Below are 26,984 nucleotides of genomic sequence, written 5' to 3'. Positions count from 1 at the left end.
TAATCATTTTTAATCAGAGATGATGGGTGGAGGGAGAGAATGTGGGAAAGAGAGAGAGGAAGAGGGAAAATTTGCACAGAAATCATAACGTTTCTATGGAAACTTGTTTATGCCCGACTGGTGCATCTTGTAAATCCGATTGGCGAGAGAATGAGGCCTTGTCTCCTCCAAAGCCTGAAAGGAACTGCCCAGGCTCTAAGTGTGTAGGAGGCCCAAATGAGTGAAGAACAAAGGAGGGCTATTTTTTCAGTCTTTCACAGTTGATAATGAGCAGCGCAGACAATGGAGATGAGTTTGGTTCTTCAAGTTTTCCCATATTGCTTGAGCTTGTCCCCTTGCACCTGGTATATTTGACACATATTTGATTGTCGTTTTCCTAGCAGTGGGAAAGATACTGGGACATTTGCATTTTATTGAATTTTTATGCCTACTTGGTTTGTTCAAGCAAAAACGTGCATCAGTGACGGTTCACAGAAGTTGATGTCTTCATTGACAGGCTGAATGAATGTCTCTGATTCAGTGTTTGACCACGTTAGCTTCCTGGTATAATGGAGCCAAATGTCCGCCAGAGGTTGTAACCTTAGGAAGCTGATTTTAATGCATAATATGTTGACTCCTAAACCATCAATTTAAGATTTGAATAAAATATTGTCTTCATTTGTTTTCTTGCAAAATAAGGCCTTAAAGGTTGGTTAATTTGGTTTATCACTCACTCAATGTTTTTATAATGATGAAACATTAAGATAACAATGCTGTATAACGATAACAGAAGCTGGATTAATCCGGCGTCCCCTTATCTATAAGTAATCATTCCCCAAAGCTTAAAAGGGTGTTTTTCTAATGATTGCTAGATTATAGACTTTGAGGGGCTGTGTCTTGAGATTGAGAGCAGCAGTCACAATATGTCTTTGGGACTGTGTCTCTGTTGGACCCCAGTGAATTTTATTTAGCATGTGAGGCTGAGATAAGGTGTTGGCCTGGTACCTAATTATGTTAAATAGTATCCCAGGGGCCTTGGAGTGGAGACAGCATCAGGCCTGTCAGGTCCAGGGTGGCAACTTATGGCAGGAGATGAGGCAACATGGTGATGGAGGATTAGCTCAATATTGAAATCAAATCCACTGTTATTTAAAAAAAATCTGTTTTCACAAATGCACTCAGTGCAATATTGCTATTTGTCCTTGCCCTGGAAGACCCTGAAAATGTAATTTCCAGTCAATAGTTGCAGATGTTATACTTGCTAGTTATTGTGCTCGCCGTCATTGTATCACTATCCAGTAAAGGACTGACCACTCACTGTTTCCCCCACTATTGTCTGTGATTGTTTATTATCTAAATGCAGGTTACTTGTTGTAACAATGAGTTGTGGTGATTCGAACAGGCTTGTAACCATATGATATATAATGCATTTTATTTGAGGATCACCATGCATCCTAAACTGAATGTTTATGTATTACAAAAAGATCCTGGTGTGCTAGCTGCATGTAACATCACTTTAAAACCCTACTGACCGTGGAGAAAGCAGTAATAATACCATTCTTTCTCTGATGAAAAATGACCATTGAAAGGATTTGTAAGATGGCAAACTGAATGAAATGGCAATCATTTAGCACCCGGATGAATATGCTAATCACTCTCATTAATATTCATTACGCTTTAAAACTCACATAATACCCCACTGTGTCTGCTGATTTCTGTCCCTGAAAATAATAGTGATGAAAACGAAAAAACTCTTGCCTGCCATGTCAAATTGTCACTCTTTAAACCGCATTTCCTATGGAAAGTGGTGGGAGGATATTCAGAGCTCAAAGCCCTAATCGTGAAGATGACCTGTAATTTCCAGTGTTCAGTCTGGAATTTGAACACTGTCTTTGCTTTGCTTCTTAGCTCAACAGAGCAGCAGTCCTGTTTGATCAGCACAAAGGGAATGGAGGATCTGTTTGGGCATCCCTTTGGTAGATGGAGTAGTAATTGGTAGATGGAATTGGTAGATGGAGTAGTAATAGGCAGTCAAAGCTTTACAAAACCTGAGACATCCTAATCAGCACAGAGGAGCAGTAGACAGGGTATTGTGTGATTTTTAAGGTATCCTTGTCTTATATCCTTCTCTGACATCTATAGCTACTCGATTATTGTTGTTGTGCATTTAGTCAGGGTTGTGTTTTTGTAGGTGTATTATTCTCTATTTTTGTTGGACCACACAGGGTACGGCAGGCAACCATCAACACAAGTTGCTCTGACACAGTTTATAGAGAAATACCTAACATGGCTATTGTCATATTGTTCTATTGATGTACTCCATTTTGAGGTGCTTGTGTCAGACCATAACTGTGAACTGAAGAGGGGGCTACTGAGAGACAACAGAATGAGACAGTCAGTGTCGGTGTTGCAGACAGCCATGAGTTATGTGTTGCTCACTTTAGTTTAAAATACAGTTGGTTTTTATTTCTTTTTTATATACTGCTAGTCGGCAGCTACCTCAAATGCAGTGAATCCTTTGTTAGGTGCATGACTTTATGCTGGCCCCTGGCCGTTTACCTTATCCTCTGAGGATCCCATGACCGTAAATACAGAGGATTATAACAGAGAGATTATCGCTGCTTTGTGGAGGATTGAGTGTTAGTTTGAGAAAGTTTGCTAACAGAGCTACATTATATACACACTTTGAAGAATGCATTTCCATTGGCTCAGAAACACTTTGGAGACGGAAACTAAAGCCAGACACCTGATCAGTCTCTGAAGAAGCCTGAGGATAAGGGCAAATCAAACAGGTTTGGGAAGCAAACAGAGGACCCAGTGTCTGAGAGACAAAGACAACACCAATCTAACCGCAGAGCCAGGCAAGCTGTGCTCACTCCAGGCTGTGCACTCTGCTTCGTCTTTATGTACAGTAATAGTATGCTGTTGTCCAGTTCCGCTTCAGTATATAGGGAATAATAATGCATCAGCACATCTCCTAAGCTGTTAGCGAACGCAAGGGACCCTTTTTATTTTACAAATCATGAGTCCCATCATGCATGGCAAAGATCTGTAATACCACATAGAACGTCATGACGAAGGGACGAGAGAAGGAGAGACTAATTACTAGTGAGTGAATACAGCAAGTAGAGAGACAGGGTCGTTGCAGACTGGATACTAAACGAGCCATGACGGATTGACATAGTGGAACCAGGGCACATACTTTTGTCTAAGATATCATACTAGCATACCTTAGTTACTAAGGTTTCCCACAGACAGGCAGACTGACTGACATACAGACAGACATTGCTTACTGTTGATTCATTTTAGTATTGGGAGAATTAGTCGGCCTCCTATCCACCAGGGCCTTAAGATGAATGAGTCATGAAAGCTGGTGTCTTGTCTATTAAACCATGTTGAAAGTGGTTGGGAACAGTGTGTATGCAAATTAAATGTAAATAAGGATCAAGTTGTACATTTCCGTCTCCATCGCAACCAAACACATCATCATCATCAAACTGAGCAGCATCTCTCTGGTAACTAGGACAAGGTTGTTTGGACTTTAAGCTGAACAAAAACACATTCATCACAATACCGATTTGTTTGACTTCTACAGGACCAGATCAAAAACTGACAACATCAGCTCTTCTCTCATTTTGGATTAAGCATGTCAGCAGACCTAAGGGTTCTTATCAAAAAAAGAAAAATAAACCACTTGAGAAGTATGATGCATCAAAGGCAATCAGCAGGTCTAAATCCTCAAATAGAATTCAGCAGGGCCTGTTGCTTTGAGTTAGAGAGAGAAGATATCAAAATGAATTTGTGAAAGATAAGGTGTGGAGCATCTAGATAAGGCATGCATGCCATCTGTCCATCAGCGCTTTGTGTTTATCTGTACTCTCTCCTCACTTGCCGCAGATTAAGCTCAATCAGGGCCTGGGCAGCCCTCTGTCAAACTGATTTCCTATTGACATCTGCCCTGGTATTGTGCTGTATGTTTGCTGAGGTAAAGATAGGGGATGTCTGCTTTGTTTGCAGTGTTTTAAATCAATGGGCATTGATGTAAATGAATGCAAGTGTTTACATTATAACAGCTTGAGCTCTTGGTTGTTATCTGTGTGTTTGATGTTATCAACCCCAGATGTAAAAGCATGTCCCAAAGCTGTCCTCGACGGTCGGCCATGTTTATGTGGCGTTGTAAACACCCGCACCCGCTTCCCTTAACATGTTCCTTACAATTAATTCACTCATGATTTGTTTTGCACCTGCTTTAAGTGAAGTGAAATAACAAACAATTTACTTTAAATTAGTCACTGTTGCTCAAGCAACTGCCAGCCAGACACGGACAACACTATTGTATTGGGTAGAGAAGAATCACATTTTATAGAGAGTTATAACACACTGTTATGCAGTGAATGTGATGTATGTCCAGACCTTATATGTATTGCTGTTATTTGAGTATTTGATATTCTTACCTTTCTCTGTCATATTTTGTCTGTTTCAGATTTCAGTATGGGAAGGGCTTGGTGATGTATCCAGAGATAGGAGACAAGCTGGACATTATCTGCCCAAAGGCAGACATGGGGCGGCCGTATGAGTTTTACAAACTCTACCTGGTGAAGAAGGAGCAGGCAGACCAATGCAGCACAGTCATGGACCCCAATGTGTTGGTCAACTGCAACAAGCCTGAGAAGGACATCAAATTCACAATCAAGTTTCAGGAGTTCAGTCCAAACTACATGGGCCTGGAGTTCAAAAAGAACATCAATTACTACATCACATGTGAGTATCTGGTATTTAACCACGCCGATGCATCTTATTTTATACCATCTATAAACTTTGTATTGATGCTTAGAAATTACAACACGATTGTTCCTAGATTATTCATAGTTTAATACAGCCCCGACATGGAATAGAATTGCAAACAATTCACAAGGCTTTTCCTTAATCTATCATTTAGAAACGGGTATTGCAGTGCTGCGATAAGATCAAACAGTTGTATTTTCCGTGGGCTTAAAGGGATACTTCATGATTTTGGCAATGAAGCCATTTGTCTACTTCCCCAGAGTAAGATGAACTCGTGAGTCGTGGGATACCATTTGTATGTCTCTGCGTGCAGTTTGAAGGAAGTTGCTAACTAGAATTAGCGCAATTGCTAACTAGTGTTAGCGCAATGACTGGAAGTCTATGGTAACTGCTAACAGGCTAGTAGATGCCATAGACTTCCAGCTATTACACTAACACTAGTTAGCATTGGCTTGCGAAACTACCTCTAACTTCCTTCATACTGGATGCAGAGACATAAAAATGGTATTCATGAGTTCATCTGATTCTGGAGAAGTAGATAAAGGGCTTCATTGCCAAAAACCCGAAGTACCCCTTAAACATTCCTTAGTATGCCACATATAGATACTGGCTCTTTTTCTTGGAATACAAGGCTTCTGAAATATTTGCTGTGATCTGAAAGAGACCTGTCTAGTACAACTGAATTGATTATCCTTCTGCTGAGCCTGAAATCATTACAGCTCACATTAAACTCCCTCAGCACAACATGAACATTTTCTTAAGGTCATCTGACTATAATGTATGTTGAATGAAAATCTTATCAGGTAGTCCTTGTTCGGGAATGCCTGAGCGTCCTTGAGTATCTTTTGACCCGTTGTTTTTAAGTGCAGCCACTACTAGCCTAGTTCTCCCTGCTCAGTGCGACTCTAAGCGTAGAGGGGTCTCTGAATTTTCTGAGGCGAAATCGTTTCTGTCAGATCCGGTCAGTTGCAATAACACTTAAACTCTGGCAGAGGGGTCAGCTCCAGTCAAGCAGGCCTGATTTGTTCTGTTACACATCGCTGAGCCGAGCCCATTGGCTCTGACACCCTAACACCAGCACATAATCGACTTCACCCGACTCCACAGGTCCACAGGCCCAAGGCTTCTTTTCTTTAACCCTTTGATCCACATGGTATGTCTTTAGATCATCACTGGTGGCTGGCTGGGGAAGGAGCTCTGCTATTGTCCTATCCTCTCACAGATCTAGCATCAGAACATCAATGACACCATAATGTCCAGTCTCACTGATAACTGGTCTTCAACCCAACGTGGATGTCCCATAAAAACACACTGAATGACTGGTGAAGCATGAAGAAGCGCTTCCAGCTTTGATACTTCTCTAATAGGAAACCAAACATATTGTGTCTTTGCCACAAACTGATTACATTTCTGATTATCCTTGAAAGTAGTCTGTATATTTTCCTCATGTTCTTTATTCCTGTTCCAAAAAGAACAATTTATGATGTGGTTGCAGGAGTAAATGGGCCACATTTATCAAAACATGTGTGCACACTGAATGTGTAAGAGCAGTCCCAGCCACACACGTACAGAACGTTGGATAAGGTATCCGGTATTCTTTTGACATCTCTTGATAAACAGTGACTCTTGTTAAAGGGGAAATAAGCTCAAGCGCTTGTTTAATTAGTGAACTCTGCAGCTCTCTGAGTATTGGTGGATTAGTGATGAAAATGAGAGGCAAAGCACAGTGCACTCTACACTGCTGATTCACTTGTTTCTTCATGAATCAAAGTGATGTTTGATAAAACGCACAACTTCCATTGCCAAGAGTGCTGCTGTCTGTGAGAATATCTCTCTGAGATCTGACTGACTTTGTCTTTGATCTAATCCAGGGTTTCCAAAACTCGGTCCTTACTTTACCCTCTGTAACAGTATTTCAATGTTTGGTTTGTTACATTTGAAATGCAAAGGTGCGTGTAATGTCTGTTTTTATAGTTTACTCCGTTTTCTACTTGAATCGTCTTTCTCTCTATCCTGTTGCATGCTACTTCCCACACCAAGCCCTGCTCCCTGTCACTCGAGGAGAGCAGTCGCTCGACCACGGAGTCACAACCACTTTCTTGCTGTTCATTCTGCAGCCTGCATGGTCAGATAGATGCAACAAGATGTTGGTGACACGCTGCTTTCCACTATTATACTATTAGTTAGTGTATCTTACTGTCTGCAAACTACTGTCTGCTAGTTTGTCTTTTCATAGCAAGTTGTGGCTCAAATAAATATTTTTAGCTTCTAGTAAGCTGGCTAGCTAGCTTGCTAAATGTAGTAAGAGTCAGAGCAAACATAGCTATCTAATACAGCATGGTACCAGTAATGGTGTATGCATACTATAGATAAGTATGTTGTTTGTGCAACGGTATCAAATATTTGTATAACTAACCCAAGATAGACCAGAGCCTGCCATTTCCAATGGGAGCAAATTAATCATAGTGGGCAAAACAAGCAAGGAGATGGGCAGAGCCAAGCACGAGCTAGTGAGATTCTATTGGTGCGTTCTAGAATTTATTTGCACATTTCCGTTAGGGAGCGCCTACTCTGTGATAGTGATGGGTATTCCGGCTCTTATCAATGAGCCCGCTCGTTCGGCTCAGCTCACCAAAAAGAGCCGACTCTTTTGGTTCCCAAACGGCTCTTAAAAAAATATATGTTTTGTATTTTTTCAAGTCAAACAGTTTGCGATAGTTTGACTATGATTGGTGTTAATGCAATTCTAATGAAATTATTAAATGAAATCATACTCTATCTTAACCACAATGTATTTAAAAATGCATTGGTTTGTTATGAAAAAGAATGCTATTAAACATTTGCATTTAAAATATTACTTTTTAATGTATATAAACAAAGTGCATATAAATCTTACCATTCAAAACGAATACAATCTGAACAGCATAATAGAATATTGCACCATATCAAACAAAAATAAATAACAATTTGCAAAACTGCAGCATCCCATAAATTGAAATGTAAAAACGAAGGATGCTATTACACATGTGCATATGAAGTATAACTTTTGTAATGTATATAAACAAAGTGCATATAAATGTAACAATTCAAAACAAATACAATCTGAACAACATAATAATAGAATATTGCACCATTTCAGAAAGAAAAAGAAATAACAATGTGTAAAACTGCAGCATCCAACTTAAAACATTAAACTGGTCCCTCTTTTCTCTCTCTTCTTTATTATTTATGTTATAACCAGCAGCATACAGAAATGCTGACCATATTTAGCTTTTATGAGAGATTTGCATTCAGAAATGCAAGCTGCCTCACTTTCGAGGGGCTTACGCGGTTTCTTCACTCAGTAATTATTTGTCCCGTTTTCGAGAAGACCCTCTCAGAGTGAACAGATGTGGCCACTATGCAGAGTCTCCCTGTCATGACTTTAGTAAGCCATGGGTAGACAGAGGCCTTGTTCTTCCACCAGCTCAGAGGATCGGACCTCCATTGTGGCATCTGCTGAGGCATTCCTTCGTGCTGCATCTCCAGTTGCTCTCTCGTCAAACAGCATCCAAACAGCAGACGTTTGTGGCACTACTGCTGGTGCTTCTGCTCCATCTGATCCCTCTTCTTCCTGTTGCCCTGGTGCCTGAGCCAGCTGACTGCTGGGGCTGTCCCTCCCTGCTGCTGAGGTTATTCTTTGAAGAGCCTCATCAATCGCTCTGGCATCACTGTAGGCTAACTTCTTAAACCTGGGGTCAAGTGCAGCGGTTTCTGATAGCATGTGATTATATTCCATTCTGTGGATCTTTCTGTCCATTGATGAACATAGGGTGTCCATCAACTCTGTCACATGTCCTGTGGTTACATTTGCTTCTCTTTGGTGGCTGGCTCTGATTCTCTGCAGACCCTTACACAGGAGTATCATTTTTGAAGCTGTCGCATAGCTGAAAAGAGAGATCAGTAACTTATTAGTTCAGGTTCATGTTTTGTCGACTGATACTACATTCTCATCTCCCGCTCATCTACATATATAATACTGGATTAAATAATGATGTAGTAATAACTGCTTACTGTACCTCTCTCCACTGATCTCCACAGTGACCTGCTCAAAGGGTTCCAGGACTCTGCACACCTCCTCCACCACCTCCCATTCCTCTTGGGTCAGAGCATCAACAGGTGGATTGCCAATGTCCCGGGTAGAGATGATGGCATCCTTTGACTCAAGAAACCGCTTCAACATATAAAATGCTGAATTCCACCATTGTCCATTGTTTAGGCCTCAGCTCAGGCATCCCCATCTGGCGTTGTGTAGACTTTAGTTTTTCAGCACCTACTGTGCTCCTGTGGAAGTATTCCACAACTGCTTTCACTTTGTCCACAGTGGGCTTCATCACCTTCAGAGCATCTCTTACAATCAGGCTGATTGTGTGGGCAAGACATGGATGATGGGTCCATTTTAAAATGTTCATGGCTTTGGTTATGTTAGCTGCATTGTCGCTAACACAACAGAACACTTTTCCATCTACTTGCCACTCTCAACAGTTCCTCTGTCAAGTTCTCTGAGTTGTGTCTATCGATGAACTCAAAGCAGTCCAGAAGACAGCTAGCCATCGAAAAATCTTCAATGAAGTGACATGTAACCAACATGTAAGAAGTGGTTACCCTTGATGTCCAGCAGTCAGTGGTAAGGCAAACTGCAACTTGTTGGACTCTTTCCCGCACTGAAACCTGTGTGCTCTCGTACAGTTGTGGAATAAGTGATTTTGAAAGGGTTTTCCTGCTTGGAATTATGTACATTGGATTTAGACTATTGCTATAAATTCTAAAACCTCTGTCCTCCACGATCGAAAATGGCTGGAAATCGGTGGCAATCATTTTAAGCCAATGCAATATCAATTTGGCCTTGTTTTGCTACAGACATAGACCTTGGCATAAACTGGTCCATAGAAGACTGTGTTGCTGTGGGTCGCGGAATAGGCCTACTTGACTGAGTGGATACATCTCCACGTGTGGAGGTGCTGGCTCCACCACTATCACTAGCAGGCCCGCTAGTTTCTCGAAGCTCCGCTACAGCTAGCTTCACAGTTGGGTGCACAGTTCACATATGCCGGTGTAGGTTGTGCGTTGAACCGGCTTTATATGAGATTTTGTTTTGGCAAATTCTACACTGTGCTCTAACATTGTCTACATTCTTAAAATGCATCCAAATGCTACTGTGCTTCCGACTCATTTTCCAGCTGTTGTTTTCACAGCTGTCCTTCATCTCTCTCCTCGGTTGCTAAGTGTGTGACTGTGAGTGAGTTGGCTCGGCCCTCCCTCACGCATCTTTGGTTCATTGGTTGACACTGCGTGTCTGATTGACAGGAACAACAGGTGAGGCTGTTAGTCTGAGCAGACAGTCTGAACGAATGTGTGCGCTTGAGCATTTAGGCCTATATTATTTTATTTCTTTTTTTGTTCTTTGAATTAGTTAATTCTATTCATTTAAATCTTTTGATTATTCATATCTTAATTTTAAAAATATTTGTATAAATATATTCGGCTCTTCTGATATGCGAGCCGGCTTCCAACGTTCACCTACAAGAGCTGGCTCTTAGAGCTGACTCGTTCGTGAACGACCCATCACTACTCTGTGAAGTACGCGTGTGCAATAACTCAATTTGCCTTTGCACTCCTTCTAAACAACACCGTTTTTGTAAACTTTGGCAAAGGGTAAAGTCTACAAAAATGCAGTCCACTCTGTTTGTTACAGATTATAGTTTTGGAAACAGAAAACTGTATGGAAATCAAATGTTTCATCGATGAGAAAATTAGAAGAATGTCGGCCAAAATCCATCTCACTCCATCTTCTCCCACTAAGGGCCACTGGGCTTCCTCTCATCACCTAGTTTGGTAGTGAGTGGAAACGCCAACCAGATGCTTCACATTTATACACGAGACAGAAAAATCTGTTTCGTTGTTCTATCTGTGGCAGTATCTTATAAATCAGAGAGGAATAGGCGAAGCATGTATATGTTAGCTAGCTACATGAGGTAAGAAAACGTCTAATGTAACATCTAATTAGTGTCACCTGGAAACACTGGCAAACAATTTTGGTTGTTATGTTGTTATGTCAAACAACAATGAGCCCGGTTACATGCACACAATAATATGATTATTGTGGATAGTCAGATTAATATAATGTTTAGTTTAAAATGTTTGCATGCTTTGCGAGAAGAACGATTTTCCTAATAATCCTGTTTACATGGACATATCTGAAATCAGGCCACCTGATGGGACTTAAATAAATGTAGAAAATCACCAATCAAAATAAACGTTCTACCACAGTGACCATGTTATTTTTGCAAAGCCTATTTGATTTTGTGTTTGGACAACTATTTCTATTTCTTTCAGTTTATCCAAACCCACTTCACTTGCGCATGAGAGAGAGTTTTGCGCTACCGGTGCTTGCACATGAGCAGATCAAATACACCATTGGAACGCCGATTAAGCAGTTTACATGTCCTAATAATTTGAAAGATTGCTCAGAAAACCAAGTGTTTTAATTGGCGAGTGCTTACTTTGACCTTACACCGATTAAGATAATTGTATTACAGAAAAACTTTATTGACCTGAAATTAGTTCTGAATGCAGGTAAACCTAAGTATATGTAAATATAAGTATGATGATTTAAGCATGTGTACTTTGGATGGTGTCCATATTGATCGTGTCGCTGCTTACAAATATCTGGGCATCTGGATAGATGGAAGCTGTCTTTAAAAAAGCATATTGATGAGTTAGTTAAGAAGCTGAGAATAAAAATGGGTTTCTTCTATAGAAATATGTTCTGCCTCTCGCTAAATAGTAGAACGCAGATCATTCCGTTTACGGTCCTAGACTATGGCAACATCATCTACTGTATATGAACACAGCTGCCACTTCATTAAAGCCGTTAGATGCAGTTTATCATAGCACATTGCGCTTTATTACGGGAGACAATTTTAGTACTCATCACTGCATTCTCTAGCAGAAAGTTGGTTGTCCCTCTTTGATGTCACGTGGGTTGATACATTGCCATGTTTTCATTTAAAAAGCCCGGTCTCAGGGATGGCTAACTCTGGAAATTCCTTTGGTCTCTACTGAGTTAGGTAAATCAGCTTTTAGTTTTCTTGCACATTATTTGTGGAACAATCTTCAAAATGTTCTTAAATTTGATGCTCTGGTGGCTCCAAGGGCAATTCAGAAAGCTGATTGAGGACCTTACTACTGAAGAATGTGTTTGTTTTTTATGACAATGTTTTTCTTTCTGCTTGCATTTTGTATTTATATTTTGATGTGTGTATCTTCTGTAGTTAATGTATTCAGGGCTCATATGTGAAATAAAATAGAATGAAGGTTAAATAAATAAGCAGAGTAAGGTGTTTACATTACTATTATGATACTTTGCCTACTGGTATAATCAGTTTAATATCGAATTATTAGTGTGCATGTAAACATACTCAGTGTATTCAAGGCGCGGCCCACTACATTCCAACTAGGGTTACAAAGGGAGGATATATTACTGGAAACTTTCAAAGTTATCAGTACACTACCAGCATTTTGCTACTTTTAAGGATTTTATGTAATCTATAACAAGACATCTAGTGGCTTCAGATTATCACAGTTGTCTAAATATCTCAGGTCCTCTGTGTGGCCTTATCACATGTAAAATATATAAAATAATTAAGTAAGATGAAACATTTTTTGAGGAGAATTACAAAATATTTAATGACAAAGCTGTAAAACATTATCCTAAATATAAACCATCTATTTAGTGAATACAATTAGTGTTTAATATGAGGGTTTCAGCATTCCTTTTGTTTACACACATTTATTTTACTATGTCAATATGTATTTTTTGTCAATGTTTTGGCGTCAAACTGGTGGCAGTTGTGAAGAAAAGTCAATATTTGGAAGAGTTAATAGAAAATAATCCTGTTGTTGATTAGATGCTTTTTTTCATTAATTAGGCTATTTTCTCTTTAACCATGTGGTCTATCTACTACAAACTCACGGACAATATGGACACATATATAACAAATAAAAGTATATATGAATACATTTTTTAAAAGTTATTCAAGTATAAATGACCAAAGTTACGATAGCTTGCCATAGATTGTCTGTTAATTACTGAAGATTCTGGTAACTTTGGTAAATTACGGGTGGCTTTGCAACCCTAATTCCAACTAAAGAATTTGAATAATAATTTTATTTCCATGATTCCAGCAGTTCACCAGTTAACTATGCCTAGATTTGTTTTCCCATATCATGGAGCCCTGCGTGGCACCGTTTGGAAAGGATAACAAAAGTGCAGGAAATGCTGACATTTATGAAAACTTTAAGTTGGATTGATCAGTATAGAACAGTCAGAATAGAGAAAGCCCCATTGAAATCACTTATACTGTATTTGTTGCCACCCTAGGGTAATTTACTAGTCATAATGCATATTGAAAACTTGTATTATTTAAAAACATAAAATACTGTCAAATACCATTGAGTCAAAAATGTGAAAAATATCTGCATTTTCTTTCACCAGAAAATTGTGAGATATCTTAGGGGTTACATTTAGCCTGTACCAAGGGCATATAAAGCTGTTTTATGGGCCCAAGTAGTTCTTATGACGTTAGGGAAAATAAAGTACCTTGAAGAGTTTCCCTATTGAGGTCAGATCTTTGTTTCCTTTGACTCAAAACAGCTGACCATGAAAACTCCTCAGACAGAACAGATTCATCATACACTATATTCAATTGGTATGCCAAAACGTCTCAATCTAACTCTGGGATAACGATTTTTCTATTAGGTATCACTCTGCTGATAAGATTAAACTTCCTTGGCACTTTTATATAAATGTCTCAAGGCAATGTGACCCAGCTGCTACAGCTCTGTGTGTACTTTAACTCTATGTCGCTCAGAATAACTGTTGCTCTATGACATACTTGTTATGGCTCTGTGGCAGAGTAGCCATAATGCTTCATCACATTGTTTTATACTCCTCTGTAAACATCATTACACCAGAGATAATGCCTCTAATTTACTCCAATGATGGGGGGGGGGGGGTGCAGCACACGGAGGAGGCTAGCATAAACTTTTTATCTCACTCTCACCTCAGAATGAAAAGATATGCTCTTTGGTATAGTTCCCTCACATTGTGTACACAGACATGGAGAGGATTATCTTTGTTGACTGTATGCACACTGGTATAGCTTTCTCATATGCCGTGCGTTGGGAGTCAGTTCTTGCACTGGCTGCACCACATAGTTCATCCCCACAGTAAACATACGACATGATCCGTATGGGCCTGTGGTGGTCACCTACCCCTCCCCCCCTGTGGTGGTGGGTCTTTCCCTGTGTGCCCCTGTGCAGAGGGTCAGCGAGTCTCAGCAGGAGGGGTGTCAGTGATAACCCACTGATGTCAACTCCAGCCTGACCACCATTTGGCAGCAGGGCCAGTCGGCCAGACCACAGGGCTGCAGTAGAAAGAAACAGACATACTGAAGTGATTATACTCCCAGATAGAAAAAAACAATCCCCCAAACAAAAATCCATTTTAGCATGGAGTTCTTCCATGCTAATCATCTCATGCTCTTTTCAAAAGACAACACATCCCCTACTTTGAACAATGTGTATGTCTATGGAGGTTTTTTGTTGGGAGAACCTATTTTCTAATCTGCACACTGATTGATTCCCTGTTACCCGCCACGGCTGATGGTGACGCATTGTGAAAGCTGCCACTCCAGTTGGGCTGGGTGATTGGAGGCCCATGAGTGGGTTTGAGAAAGAGAAACCGAGATGTGCGTGGTGTTGTTTGTGTGAGTGTGTGTGGGGATGTGCACATATAGTACGTGAGTCTGCATGCGTACGTGTGTGCATATGTAATTGTGTGTGTAAGTGGGAGAGTGTGTGTGTGTACTGGGTGGGATGGTGGGCTGTTGGCAGGACATGGCCATAATCTACTAAATGTCTCTGGAAACTGAGCTGATTGGCACCACAGCCTGAATTTCCATCCAGTGCATTGTAGGGGCAGAAGAGGACATGTGTGCAAGAAAAGCTGAGTAGGGAGATGTTACAAGATAAGAAAAACAAGACCTTATGCACTATAGTACACTTATAAGAGAGGTATTGTGAAATAAATGCTTGAAGCTCCTCAGAGAACCATAGAGTTGAACCAGTACATAAATATAATGAGTACAATTTCAAGCAAACAAACCATTTGAATGATTTTCAACATTAAAATGAGACTAGTTGTCCCCATTATGTCTCCCGAGTCATTTGATATGGCCCCTGCTGTTCCAGAAAAACACAACAAAGCCTTCCGAGGCAGCGTCTTTCTGGACCTGTTACTTCCATGGCTCTCACACCATGTGTAGTGCATTTGCTTCTCCCATAATCTGCCTCTTCTCGATTCAGTTCATAAAGCTCTGTGTCTGTTGAATTCACAGTAGCTTTGAAGATCTTCAATCCTGGGCCCGATTACAATTAAACTCTTTCATCATGTTCCGCTAGCGTCATCTCTCGCTGACATAACTTCTCTAAAATGTTACACTCACTGGGAACCTTGATTATAGTACCTGTAGCATTAGAATGCGTTACACACAAAAAATCTGTCTATCAAGAAAAAGATGACAGAAATTAGCTATTCAAGCAGAACATCACTGATGCTTAGTCATTGGTTCAACAGGCTGACTAGTCTCTTGTTAATTTGACTCAGTGGCTTGCTGCTTGGTGAACTGGTTTCTATCACAAGGCCATGTTACTTGTGTATCCAGTTAACTGGTCTCTGTTACTGGTCCAGTTCGCTAACTGAGCTTGACTCAAAAGCCTTCCTCTAGGAATTTAAATGGATGTGAAACATAAACATAGCAAAACAGCTGCTCAGGCATTACTCAATTTTTATGACAGACTGCACCGATCATATATTCCCCATGTTGCCTCGTGTCTATTGTCCTGATTCCTCTTGGTCTTCCATTCCTGGCGTAAACCCCCTCTGGAGGTGTCCTTCATAGCAGTTTAGTCAGGAAGCAGCCAGAGAGCTGCATGAGCCTTGTCACTGAGGTAGAGGGAATCACAGTGTAATTGGGCCAGATATAGGACCATTCCCCCCTGAGCACTGTGGATGCAGGAGGGGAAGGGGGAGATTTGTCATGGAGGCTCCCTCAGACAGCTGACTCTAATCTTCAGCCCAGCCCCAGGAATGATGTCATCTGCTGCGCTCCATCTTACCTCTGACACACCATGACATCTCCACCGTCTACCAGTCTGTTTAAGACCTTAAAGTGACAGTCTCTCATCGCACACGGGCCAAGATACAACGAGAGATACACAACTGGGCCCTTATTCTTCATATGTATGCAGTGCAGGTTGTAGGCCATGGGAGAATATGCATGTCTCCTTGCGAAACTTGGGAGTTAATTGTCATGTCTTATACAGTGTAATTACTGTCATTTGGCATCAAATGAAATTGGCTTTCCCTTGACTTTTGAAAGGTGTAAATGTGAGAAAAAATAAAAGAGAAAAAAAGGGTCTGGTATTGTCTAAGAGAGAAGATAATGTGAAAAGCATGATCCTGGAAACATTAATGTCATGCTCTCTAGAGAAGTATTAAGCTGGAAAAGACTGAAAAATGAAGAACAGGAAATTTACATTTGAAAGGTTCTCTTTTTATCACTAGTTCAACTGGTCCCTGGATACTCCTAATGTTTAAAAAAAATCAGGAATAGATCCAAATGTAGGCGTAATGAAAAATGTAAGGCCTAAGTGTATTGTGTTGCACATGTCACAACAATGGCGCTGGAGTGTAGGACTTTTGCTCAGGGTTTAATTATCCAGGGCCTGGTTTATTCTAAAAGAGCCTCTGATTATTTATTGATAGTTATCGCAGGCCTAGACTGCACCTTGAGGGTGAGATCAGAGCCCTTCTGAAGCTGACTGGGATGCATAAGGAAGTTGAATAGCCGGTCACTTTGGAATAAAGAACAGATGATTCTGATTTTGAGGACATAACCCTGGCTTTGATGTACCGCTATGCAGCCACAGCTTTTGGAGCTGGCCCGAGCCAACATTTTTCATATGCCACAGATGAAGAATGAGAATTACCGGGTTCGTTTTCTTTTACAGTGGCTGCCATGAGAGAGGGGTCAAGTTTCCCTGAGGTGGGAACCAAGGGGCTTTCCATAGTGGTCGCTGTTATAGTGTTGAGAACATCCTATTCAGATGTTTATTCAAATGATGTGAGGTGGTAACTAAACTCCTAAATCTCTGTGTGACCCACAGTGTCAAAGGCTTGAGTTATATCAGACAGAAGCAGTGTGCAGTGAATAACCTTTTTTTAAACTGAAAATAGAAATCAGTCATAGAGTTGTCAGTCACATGAAATGTAAAGGAGTCAGTTGTCCCATAAAATAGTGTGATCCTGTGTGTTAAATAGAAACGTATATCTACCGGATCTGCATTTTTTTGGTTTATCCACTTCCCTGTTCTTGACTTGTTTACTCTCTTGATGTGAATGTAATGGGCGTTTTGGTTAGAAGAAGCATATTTATCGTTCGCTCTCCAGACAACACATTTGATCGCAGGCTTTGGAGTTCCAACAAAGCATATGCTTTCGATTTTTTATCTAATTGCAAACATAGGCGCTGTCTAGATCATAAGCCAAGCTTTCCTTTTGTTTCCAGAAGCCTCTGCTTTCATGGTATACATCCAATCTTAGATCATTTTTATTTTTTATGAACTGACCTCATTGAAAGCTTGAATTTCTTAAAAGGGGCCCAATCAGCAAACTACTTTCGACATTACTAGTCTGTAGAGCAGTTCTGTTTTAGAAAGACTTTTACTCTCTTCTCTTATTTCACTTGTGTAGGGGTATAGATGAGAATGAACTAGCTTTGTTTAGCTTTTTATGAGATTCCTGTGTGGAGCTGTGGAGATGATTAAAGTTGACCTTTGCTTCTTCAGAGAGTAGCTGTTTTTTCAGTTATTGGTCAGTCTCTGCTTCTTCAAAACACTGAACCATCTGCGCCTCCACATGGATCAGATCCTCTACCTGTTGCCATAGCGATGTCCCTAAGGTAGTCACCTTGGCCTTTGGGGGCCATAGAGTGAGGCATGATGGGACGTAGTGATGATGCGTGTTATGTAGGGTAATGAGTGCGCCCCCTGCTCCCTGTGCATACACAGCTAAAACTAAGGCTAATTTAACACCAATTCCTGCTTTTAGGGAGCTGAGGAGAGAGGGTATTAAGTCAATGCTCTTTCAGAAAGATCACAGTGTAAGATCAAGCTTGCAGAGTTCCAACAAACTGTCCAAAAATCCTGGATATATTTTTTAAAACATTTAAATAAAATTGCTTGGAGAAGCCTTAGAACACGCACCGCGATTATAAATGGTAGGCTACAGTTCACTATTTTGGAACAATGTAATTTTGAATAATAGTCCATTACGATCTGAAATTTGAAAATGACTGCAGTAGTTGTGTTCACTTATATATCATTAAGATAAATGAGAGCAATCATAATCAGAGAAAAGTGTTGCTGCTAATGGGATTTCTAGCTGGATGTGAAATTCCTCTTTTTAAACCATCCATCTCAGTCCTGGCCAAAGGATCGGTTGTTGTGGAAAGTATTTCATGTGTTAGGGTTTCACAAGTCACTGTTGACTTTAACCATCAATCGATGAAATCAGAAGGGCACTATGAAAAGGTCAGTGCTGGTGCTGTCAGATCCATCATAGACAGGGAGCACATTGAGGAAAACTAGGCACGCCCCAATCTACTGTCATTTGTCTTTGTTTATGAGCAACAATAGAGTGTGGAAGCAAAACATCTTCCTAACTAGCCTTCCTCCCAGTCTTTGATGTCTCAGCAAACTCTCTATTGATGCTCTAAAACAAATAGATGTGCTAACATGGATATTGCTAGTCGCTCTCAATTTGAAAATGTCCAACACCTCTCCACAGGTCCTTACAAGTATTAATGTTGTCTTCCTTTCTCATTACATCTGAGATAGAACTGTAAGCAAACACTCAGTGGGCATTCCACCTTTCATTCTATGAATCTACTTCTCAGAGTTGTTTAGAAAACATTTTTACTGAAATATTTTAAAAACTACTTGGTGCTAAGAGCCATGATTTGTTTTGTATATCATTGATATGAGTAAAACTTCTTAAGTTGAAGTTTCTATTGACGTTATCATAATATACTGGAGTCCCTCTTGGAACAGTAATGCAAAGTGTTAGATATCCCTGTAGAGTAGATGATAGCGTGTCCTTGGAGAAGATATTTGAGATATGTTTACTCAGACCTCAGAGTCACTCAGACAAGAATAACTATGAGATAATTGTGAAAATATGCTTCATCATGAATTTCCTTGTGTGTTCTGTGTGCTGGAAAACCAGCCATGTCAGGTTTCCTGGCTTCTCAGGCTGTATGATAGGGAGTGGCTTGTATACCACCCACACAGTTAGACAATCAATATTAAGTGGTATTTCTGCATCCAAAGACCTGGTACAGACTGCTGTGGGAATACACGTTGAGCTGCTTTTACAGTGTCTCTTGTGTGGTAAGTACTTTGTCCTTTAAAAGACCATTTGTTTTATTAGAAATAGAAAACATCAAGAAAAGTAGAGAAGCCCAATGAGAGAAACAAAACATATCTATCACGCCCACCCAACAAGCACAACCAAGTACATATACACACCACCAAACTATGTAATATGTCCTAAGTTCTACCCCATGTATTCCTTATACCAGTTTGGGAGCAGCTCCATCTTGTCCAGTGTATAAGGGTCTGATAAGGTTTATCCCACTGCTATCTCATTGCACCATTTGCACTGATTCATAAATGCTCCTGACATCTATTGGATTGTAGGGGGCTGTTTAGTCCCAGGGCTGTCAATCCTGTACAGAATGGATGGTGCGACTTTACAGGGAGCAAGTTAAGATGCCATTTTTCTCATTTAAACATCCATCACTTTAACATAAATAAAAGATAAGGATATAGTCAGGACCACAGTCCTGGGAGGCTGTGATTTGTCTATGGAAATTAGTGGAGTCTTGCTTCAATGAACCTCCTGCCGGGTGGGGGACTGCATGACACTTTTATGTGTTTCCTATCATAGACAACGCTTGAGTTCAAATATCAAATGACAAACACTCTGCAGCACAGTAGTTGAGGAGGAGTGAGGACACATGTTTGAAGAACCCACATATCGGTGGATAGCAGTGTGTTTTTGGGGTGGTTTACTATCCTTGTGGCGACCAGAATTTTTTATTTTATTTATTTTATTGAACCTTTATTTAACTCAATCGGATATCCCTGAAATCCTCACAAGGATAGTAAAACAAGGAAAATTCGGACAAGTGGGGACATTGCAATGTCCCCACAAGGAAAAAGGCTATTTTAGGCTTAGGGTTTAGGTTTAGGGCTGGGGTTAGAATTAGGGTTAGGTTTGGGGCTAGGGTTTAGGTTAGGGTTAGAGGTTATGGAAAATATTATTTTTTATGGGAATCAATCTTTTGGTCTCCATAAGGATAGTAAAAGAAATGTGTTTGTGTGCGTGTGTGAGATGAAATATTGTAGGTGTTCTAGACTGAGGTAGTACCAAGTTATATACGTGTACCATAAAGCTACACAAATCTGAAGGCTTTATTTACATTTGTCTCACCTGTTATACTGAAGATGAACTGCAGTATGTTCACAGGATGTGATGTGGTGAAGCATGGCGCTACAATTATGCTGTATATACAGTAGGATGGGGGTTGTCCCCATATTTGAGTTGTCCCATGGAAAAAGAGTTCGGAGAGTGTATAGTCCATCTGGAGGTATAATATATGGCATTTAGCAGATGCTTTTATCCAAAGCTACTTACAGTTATGCAAGCATACATTTTATATAAGGGTTGTCCCGGGAATCAAACTCACAACCCTGGCGTTACAAGCACAGTGCTCTAGCAATGCTCTACTAAATTAGCTACAAAGTCCCACAGTACACTAAATATCACATCTGCGTGTTGGAGAGGGAGTGAATAGACGCTAAAGCACTTCAGTTCCAGTGTTAGAATGCTGGCAGGCTTCTCTCTACTGGAAGAAAAGCGATATGTGAGGCTACACCATTCAAGTAATATGCAATTTCCATCCCTACATTGCGCCTTGATTTCTGTAGGAAAAGAAAAGAAAGAAAGATCTAACTTTGTCCCTAGAGAACACAACCCGAGTCAAAGGTTCTTGTGTGTACCTAAATTCTGCCTACTTAAAGAAAATATTTTGTTGAATTTTTCATTTGAGGGATTTCATCATGTTTGGAAGTATGCAGCATTTTCTGTGCACAGAAAATAATAGGTTAAGTAAACATGTTGCCATTACGTTCTACTTTTCACGCCACGATTTATGTTTTAATTGCATTCTGAAACTGTTTTGATCCCATTCTATTTGATCCCACTCTACGTGAATCAGTTTGGACAAGAATGAAAAATGACATCCCCTCTCAACCATTGTAAACCTTGTAAAATCCCTATTTTAGTATGACCTTGAGAATAAAGGATCTTTGAAAGCTGTATTCAGCAGTATCAAATTTTTGTTTTCAGTAGTTTTCAAATGAATCCCTTCTGGTTTCTCTTGAAGGCTTGTATATTATCTCTGTAGTTTCCTTCGAGCTAAATCAAATAATCCCAGTTTGCAGGAAGAGCCTTCGAGGCATCGTCTCCTCTGTCACTCTGCAGCACCCGAGTTCGGGTTTCAGTGAACAGTGGTAGAGAGTTACCCAGAACAAGTCTTTTGGGGTCTCTCCAACTCACTATTTCTGTCAAAAACGCTGCCTCACCAACGGTAAACAATTACAATGCCTGTGCATCATCTTTAAACATGGGTTACAGCTTTGATCTGTGCTCTGTGTGTAATTACAGCTATGCCCGTTAAACTGGGGATTTGGGCAAAACTAGTCATTCCCTGGTCCCTGTCAAGCTCAGACAACCAACCCAATACATAAATGAAGTCACATGGAACCGAAGTAAATGTTGACTTTTCAATTTACACTTGACTGCTGTCAAAATGAAAAAAGACACATCTGAGGGCTTTTCATTATTGCTACCTTGCTGGAGTGTTTATAGCCATACAGAACCTTGTTGTGGAAATATTGAGCACATGTCTCTCCCGGATGTGCTTGAAAGACAACACTCATAACCCACAATTAAATGTCTGTTCAAACACAGGCACCCTCTTAGGCGCCCTCCATGCACCTACAGCCATCTTAGCAGCCATGGGGACCCTCACAGATCCTGCTGACAGGTTCAGCGGGAGAAATAAAAAATGTGTCTCCCTTAATTTATTTCAAAGCTCTGCTTTGGTTCTGATCTCTAGTAGTGAGCCTGTGTTTGCATTTTTTTTTAAATTAATTTTTTAATTTTTTTTTAATTTTAATTTTAATTTTATTTTATCCCCTTTTCTCCCCAATTTTCGTGGTATCCAATCGCTAGTAATTACTATCTTGTCTCATCGCTACAACTCCCGTACGGGCTCGGGAGAGACGAAGGTCGAAAGTCATGCGTCCTCCGAAGCAAGCCGCACTGCTTCTTAACACAGCGCGCCTCCAACCCGGAAGCCAGCCGCACCAATGTGTCGGAGGAAACACCGTGCACCCACCCCCCTCGGTTAGCGCGCACTGCGCCCGGCCCGCCACAGGAGTCGCTGGAGCGCGATGAGACAAGGATATCCCTACCGGCCAAACCCTCCCTAACCCGGACGACGCGAAGCCAATTGTGCGTCGCCCCACGGACCTCCCGGTCGCGGCCGGCTGCGACAGAGCCTGGGCGCGAACCCAGACTCTGGTGGCGCAGCATAGCACTGCGATGCAGTGCTCTAGACCACTGCGCCACCCGGGAGGCCCCTGTGTTCGCATTCTGATGTGAGGCAGGGAGACGGTGGTGGCGGCGGAGCTGATCTCCCCCCTCTTCCACCTTCCTGGTCTGGGACTCCCAGCTCCCATGGTGCAGCTGGCACCCGGGATTTAAAGGTCGTCCTTAATATCATTGGCGGAGCTGAGTGTGCTGTAATCTCGCAACAGCGCTGAAATCTCCCCTCCAGACCCTCAGCTTAATTTGGCAGCAGGCTGGTCAACTGTGCCTGATCTAATGGGACAGCCTTAGGCAATAGCCACTCTCCATTGAAGCCCTAAAATAACTGCTTCCAGTCCTAACCCAAATCTTTAGCATCTTAATATCTTACTGACCGTAAACACGGCCAAAACCAAGCTTCTCCCTAAAGATATAGTGAGCCCAAAATGTTCTCAACATTTCACAAGCATATAATTATAATTATAATCTGCATAACATACCACAGTTTCTTACTTTTCCAGATTTTCATATGTTTTTCTATATGGACAGAGTAGCTAGCTGCCAATGTTTCCAGTGTCCCCTGTGTGTCTGTATGATGTGGGTCAGAGTAGCTGTGTCCTTGTCTCAGAATGCTGAATCCCACTCCAGTTTCTGTCAGGGTGGCTGCCTGGCGTAGTCCTTGGAACACAGTTGTCAGTGCTCATCTGGGAGTTGACTTTACAACGACCCATTCTATCCACTAAGCCTATCACTCATCAAGGCTTTTTAAAGGTGCTTTGCACTGTTTGCTTGCTTTGTTTTCTCTGTGCCTTTCCCGGCCGTTTGTCCCAAGGTTTTAAAGCGGTGGGTCAGTGAAGGTCCTGTCACCACTGGAACAGATTAACTGTGTTTCTGTCAGATGGGGTAGAGCTCAAACATCTCAGATGGTGTTTGGGGCAAAGATGCCACTAGTAGTTACAGGAAATAATACAGAAGCTGTGGCCTAAACATTATGGGCATGTGGTCCTGTATACAGGAGAGTTATGTAATACCCCTAAATTAATATGTAATAAAACATTGTTTATTGAGGAATTTTTGACATTTTTGCAAATGTATAATAATTACATTACAGATGGACCTTGTATGCCACATGTTGATTCATGCATGCATGAGTACATGTTCTTGCTCAGTGAACACTTGTACAGGACCTTGTACAGGTGCCTGTCTAAGCATTTTATAGAAGCATGCTACAGAGCACATTGAGAATTCAAAATGGATTGCATGATTATTTGTTTTTGGATGGTGTTATTTGATCTAAGTACACACAGAAGATCCATTTTTGGACGTATCGTGTTTGCTTCTAAAGATTACGTGCATTGGTGTATATGTGGTGATGTGGTATTGGCTGCACTCAGAGGAACATCCATACAAACTGAAATGACAGTTAAGCTTGGAGATATCTCAGTATGTTGTTTGTTGGCTAAATGAGGATAAACCACAGAGAATGTCAACCGTATAACAAACTGTCTTGCTTCATAACCTCACCCACAGTTTTACAATGAGTAAACAAGTCTCCCTTCAGATTGGCTTACGTTTAAACAAGCAGCACAGTATCCGTGCTGTTGCAGTTGCATACAAGTACTGTATGATAGCCTGCTAGATGATGCATGCTTGTCTGGGACTTTTTGTCCTCGGAGCGAAGACAGAAACCATAATTCAAGAGGAAACATGTTGGAGTTAATTAGAGGTGCTAAAGGAAAAAACCTAGAACGGCACACCATTTATTTTACAGTCATGACAGAAGCCTACCTCGGAGCAACACACTTAAGCATATAGAGCATATTCTTGGCAAATTAATTATGTGCTAATGCCAGTTGCTTCCATCCCCCAGTGGTAAGGAGCCAACCATGCTATGATTCAAACAGAAGGGTATTTTTTAAAATAATTTGTGTCCTTATCTTGTGGTAGCTATACAGTAGGGAGAGTGGGGAAGAGGTCATCATTTCATTGAGTCTGTGAAGGAAGAAACCACATGGAAAAAGTGGTGAGGAAGTTGGGTCCAAAAAACTGATTTCACCAAGTTGTTGTGGTAGAGGTTTCATGATGCTTCTATCTAAACCAAAGTAGATCATTTTAAGATTGTGTTATCCATCAATTGGGGTCTCTATAAGCTTCAATATGAGGTCCTAAACCTAGCATGAAAGTGCATCCTTGTAGCTGTGTGGCCTAATATACCGTAAAACAATTAAACCCAGTCTCAAATAGACGCCTGTCACTTTTAATAGCTGGGCAATGGCACACATTTCAGCAAATAAACATCTCTTTCAAATAAACGCTGCGTCTAAATTAATTGGTTATGACGTTACTATGAATTGCCATTAATTGTTGACGAGGTTTAATATTTGATTTGTTACATAAAAAATTCAGTAATGACTCAACAAAAATGATTGCGATCATCCGTTTTTATCGCCAGTAAGACACTGCTAGCCATTGGTTGCTAACAGCAGAGAACTGCTAGCTACAGTACCTGGCGATCACAAAAACAGACAACAACTTCAGGAGTACAGAACCCTAGAAATTGACAGATCGCCCTCTAGTGGTGAAAGTGACAACGGGCAAAAATGCTCAGTCAGAGGAGAGTAATAATTATTGTCATGGAAAAGTTGTATTTTTTTTCAAAATAGAGACATACTAAGACAAAAGAAGAAGTGACACAGTGTGTAAATGATAATTCATTAGTGAAATTGATTCAACAATTAACTATGCAAATGTGATTGTGTTGATCTGCGTTCGGGAAATAAAGATAGACATGGTTTTTAAAAGGTAGTGGTAATATTTTATTCAGTGCAGACATTTGTAGGTGGCTTAACTCAGGGTAAGTTGTGCCAAAAGAGCAAATTTTTTGGGACAAGCTTTGTTTTCAAAACTGTAATATTTACATGAATTCTGATTATTTCAAGGGATACACAACATCCTGAAATATATTTGAATATTTTTTTCTCTCGCCAAATAATGCTATATTTCCCTTGACAGAGTGATGCTGAATGTAAAACAATGGCTCAGTTTACCCCACCCTTTCCTAACTCATTTTTTATCTTCAGTGCCATATATTAACGAAGGGTCCCATCTCAGTCATATAAACATACATTTACATTCTGATACAATACAAATGCTATTTTCAGTTTCACTAACCAAAGGTGTTTCTGTCTTTTTTGTACTCTTGCATTAGCTCACTCAATGGAATTGAACAAGCTATAATAGTAGAATTAAAATAATTATCAGATCTGGACTATGCACTATTTGATCCACATTTTTTGCATATAAATAAACATTTGTCCTGATAATTTGAGATGGTAAAATACCAATAGTTTAGTAATGTTACAGATAACGGAGAAGAGGTGTTTTTATAAACTTAAACCATTGATCTATTGGATGAGAAGGGAACTTTTTGTCTACAGGCTGTCAGGCAAGACGTGTCCCCAGTCCCTAAACTAATCTTTTCATCTCAAGATGTCCTCAATATTTTTTGGGTACACTACAATACAGTTAGGGACAAACAACTACATTTTCCTAGTACCCCCAAAACGGAAGAGTTTGAGTATTGTCCTTGAATTTTTATTTTATGACTATTACTATTTTTCCAGACTCTGTTTCATTGCACGAGTGCAGTAGCTTTGTTGAAGGTGAATGATAGAGACCGGTGTTGTTGCAAGACAGAGATATCTTTCCAACATCTCAGAGCCCCATAAGTTTTGAAACGTGACCCCTAGTTCACTTGAAAACAGAAGTCAGTTTTAGCAGCTGTGGAAGAGATGGGACTGCTGATGACCTCGTCCCCACACCCTGCTTCATATCCTGTGTTAAATGATGTTTTCCCAGTTCAAAGGTTGGCCTTGACAGTCCTTGAACCAACTAATTGTTTCCTCATTGCAATGGTGAACAACAGTATACAGTGTTTGCAACAATAGCAGACTACTGCAATGCATGTTATATAATTCCCTTATCCTTCCTCAGTGATGCTGTGATTTCCTTTCCTAGAATCTAACAAAGTGTTTCTCTGATGGGCAGCAGAGTGGGCCATATTTGGAGGCCTTGTTGGATAGAGTTGTCTGTCTCTCTGCCCTGCTTCTCGCGGGCACGGTGGCATGCTCACACTGTGCATGATGACTCGGTCGGAGCCTGGCACCTCTCCCAGGCCTATGCATCTTAATAGTTGTGACATCATTCAAGGCAGCAGGGCTCTCTTCCACTCACCGCCTCAACCTTCCACTAACAGAGTGTTAAGGATCCATTCTGTAAACTAAAACACAATTTGTTTTTCGGGTTAAGTGCTGTAAGCTATTGATTGCTCCTGTTTTTAACGCATCCGTTCTCACTTCATGAGTGCTCTAAACCTAATAAGACAGTCCCACATGTTCGA

At 40.6% G+C, this 26,984-nt stretch overlaps 1 protein-coding gene across 1 annotated transcript in view; it reads left to right on the top strand.

Moving 5' to 3' along the window:
- The window catches only part of LOC111980453 (ephrin-B1), a 75,983-nt gene that overhangs the window by 22,906 nt on the left and 26,093 nt on the right, over positions 1-26,984 (top strand). The window contains exon 2 of the mRNA XM_024011187.2: positions 4,463-4,740. Within this exon, the coding sequence (XP_023866955.1) occupies positions 4,463-4,740 (278 nt within the window). The remainder of the gene's footprint in view (positions 1-4,462; positions 4,741-26,984) is intronic.

Source organism: Salvelinus sp. IW2-2015, linkage group LG20 (assembly GCF_002910315.2).
Source record: "Salvelinus sp. IW2-2015 linkage group LG20, ASM291031v2, whole genome shotgun sequence".
In the NCBI taxonomy this organism is placed as follows: Eukaryota; Metazoa; Chordata; class Actinopteri; order Salmoniformes; family Salmonidae; genus Salvelinus; species Salvelinus sp. IW2-2015.
This window is presented reverse-complemented; position numbering and strand designations above follow the sequence as displayed.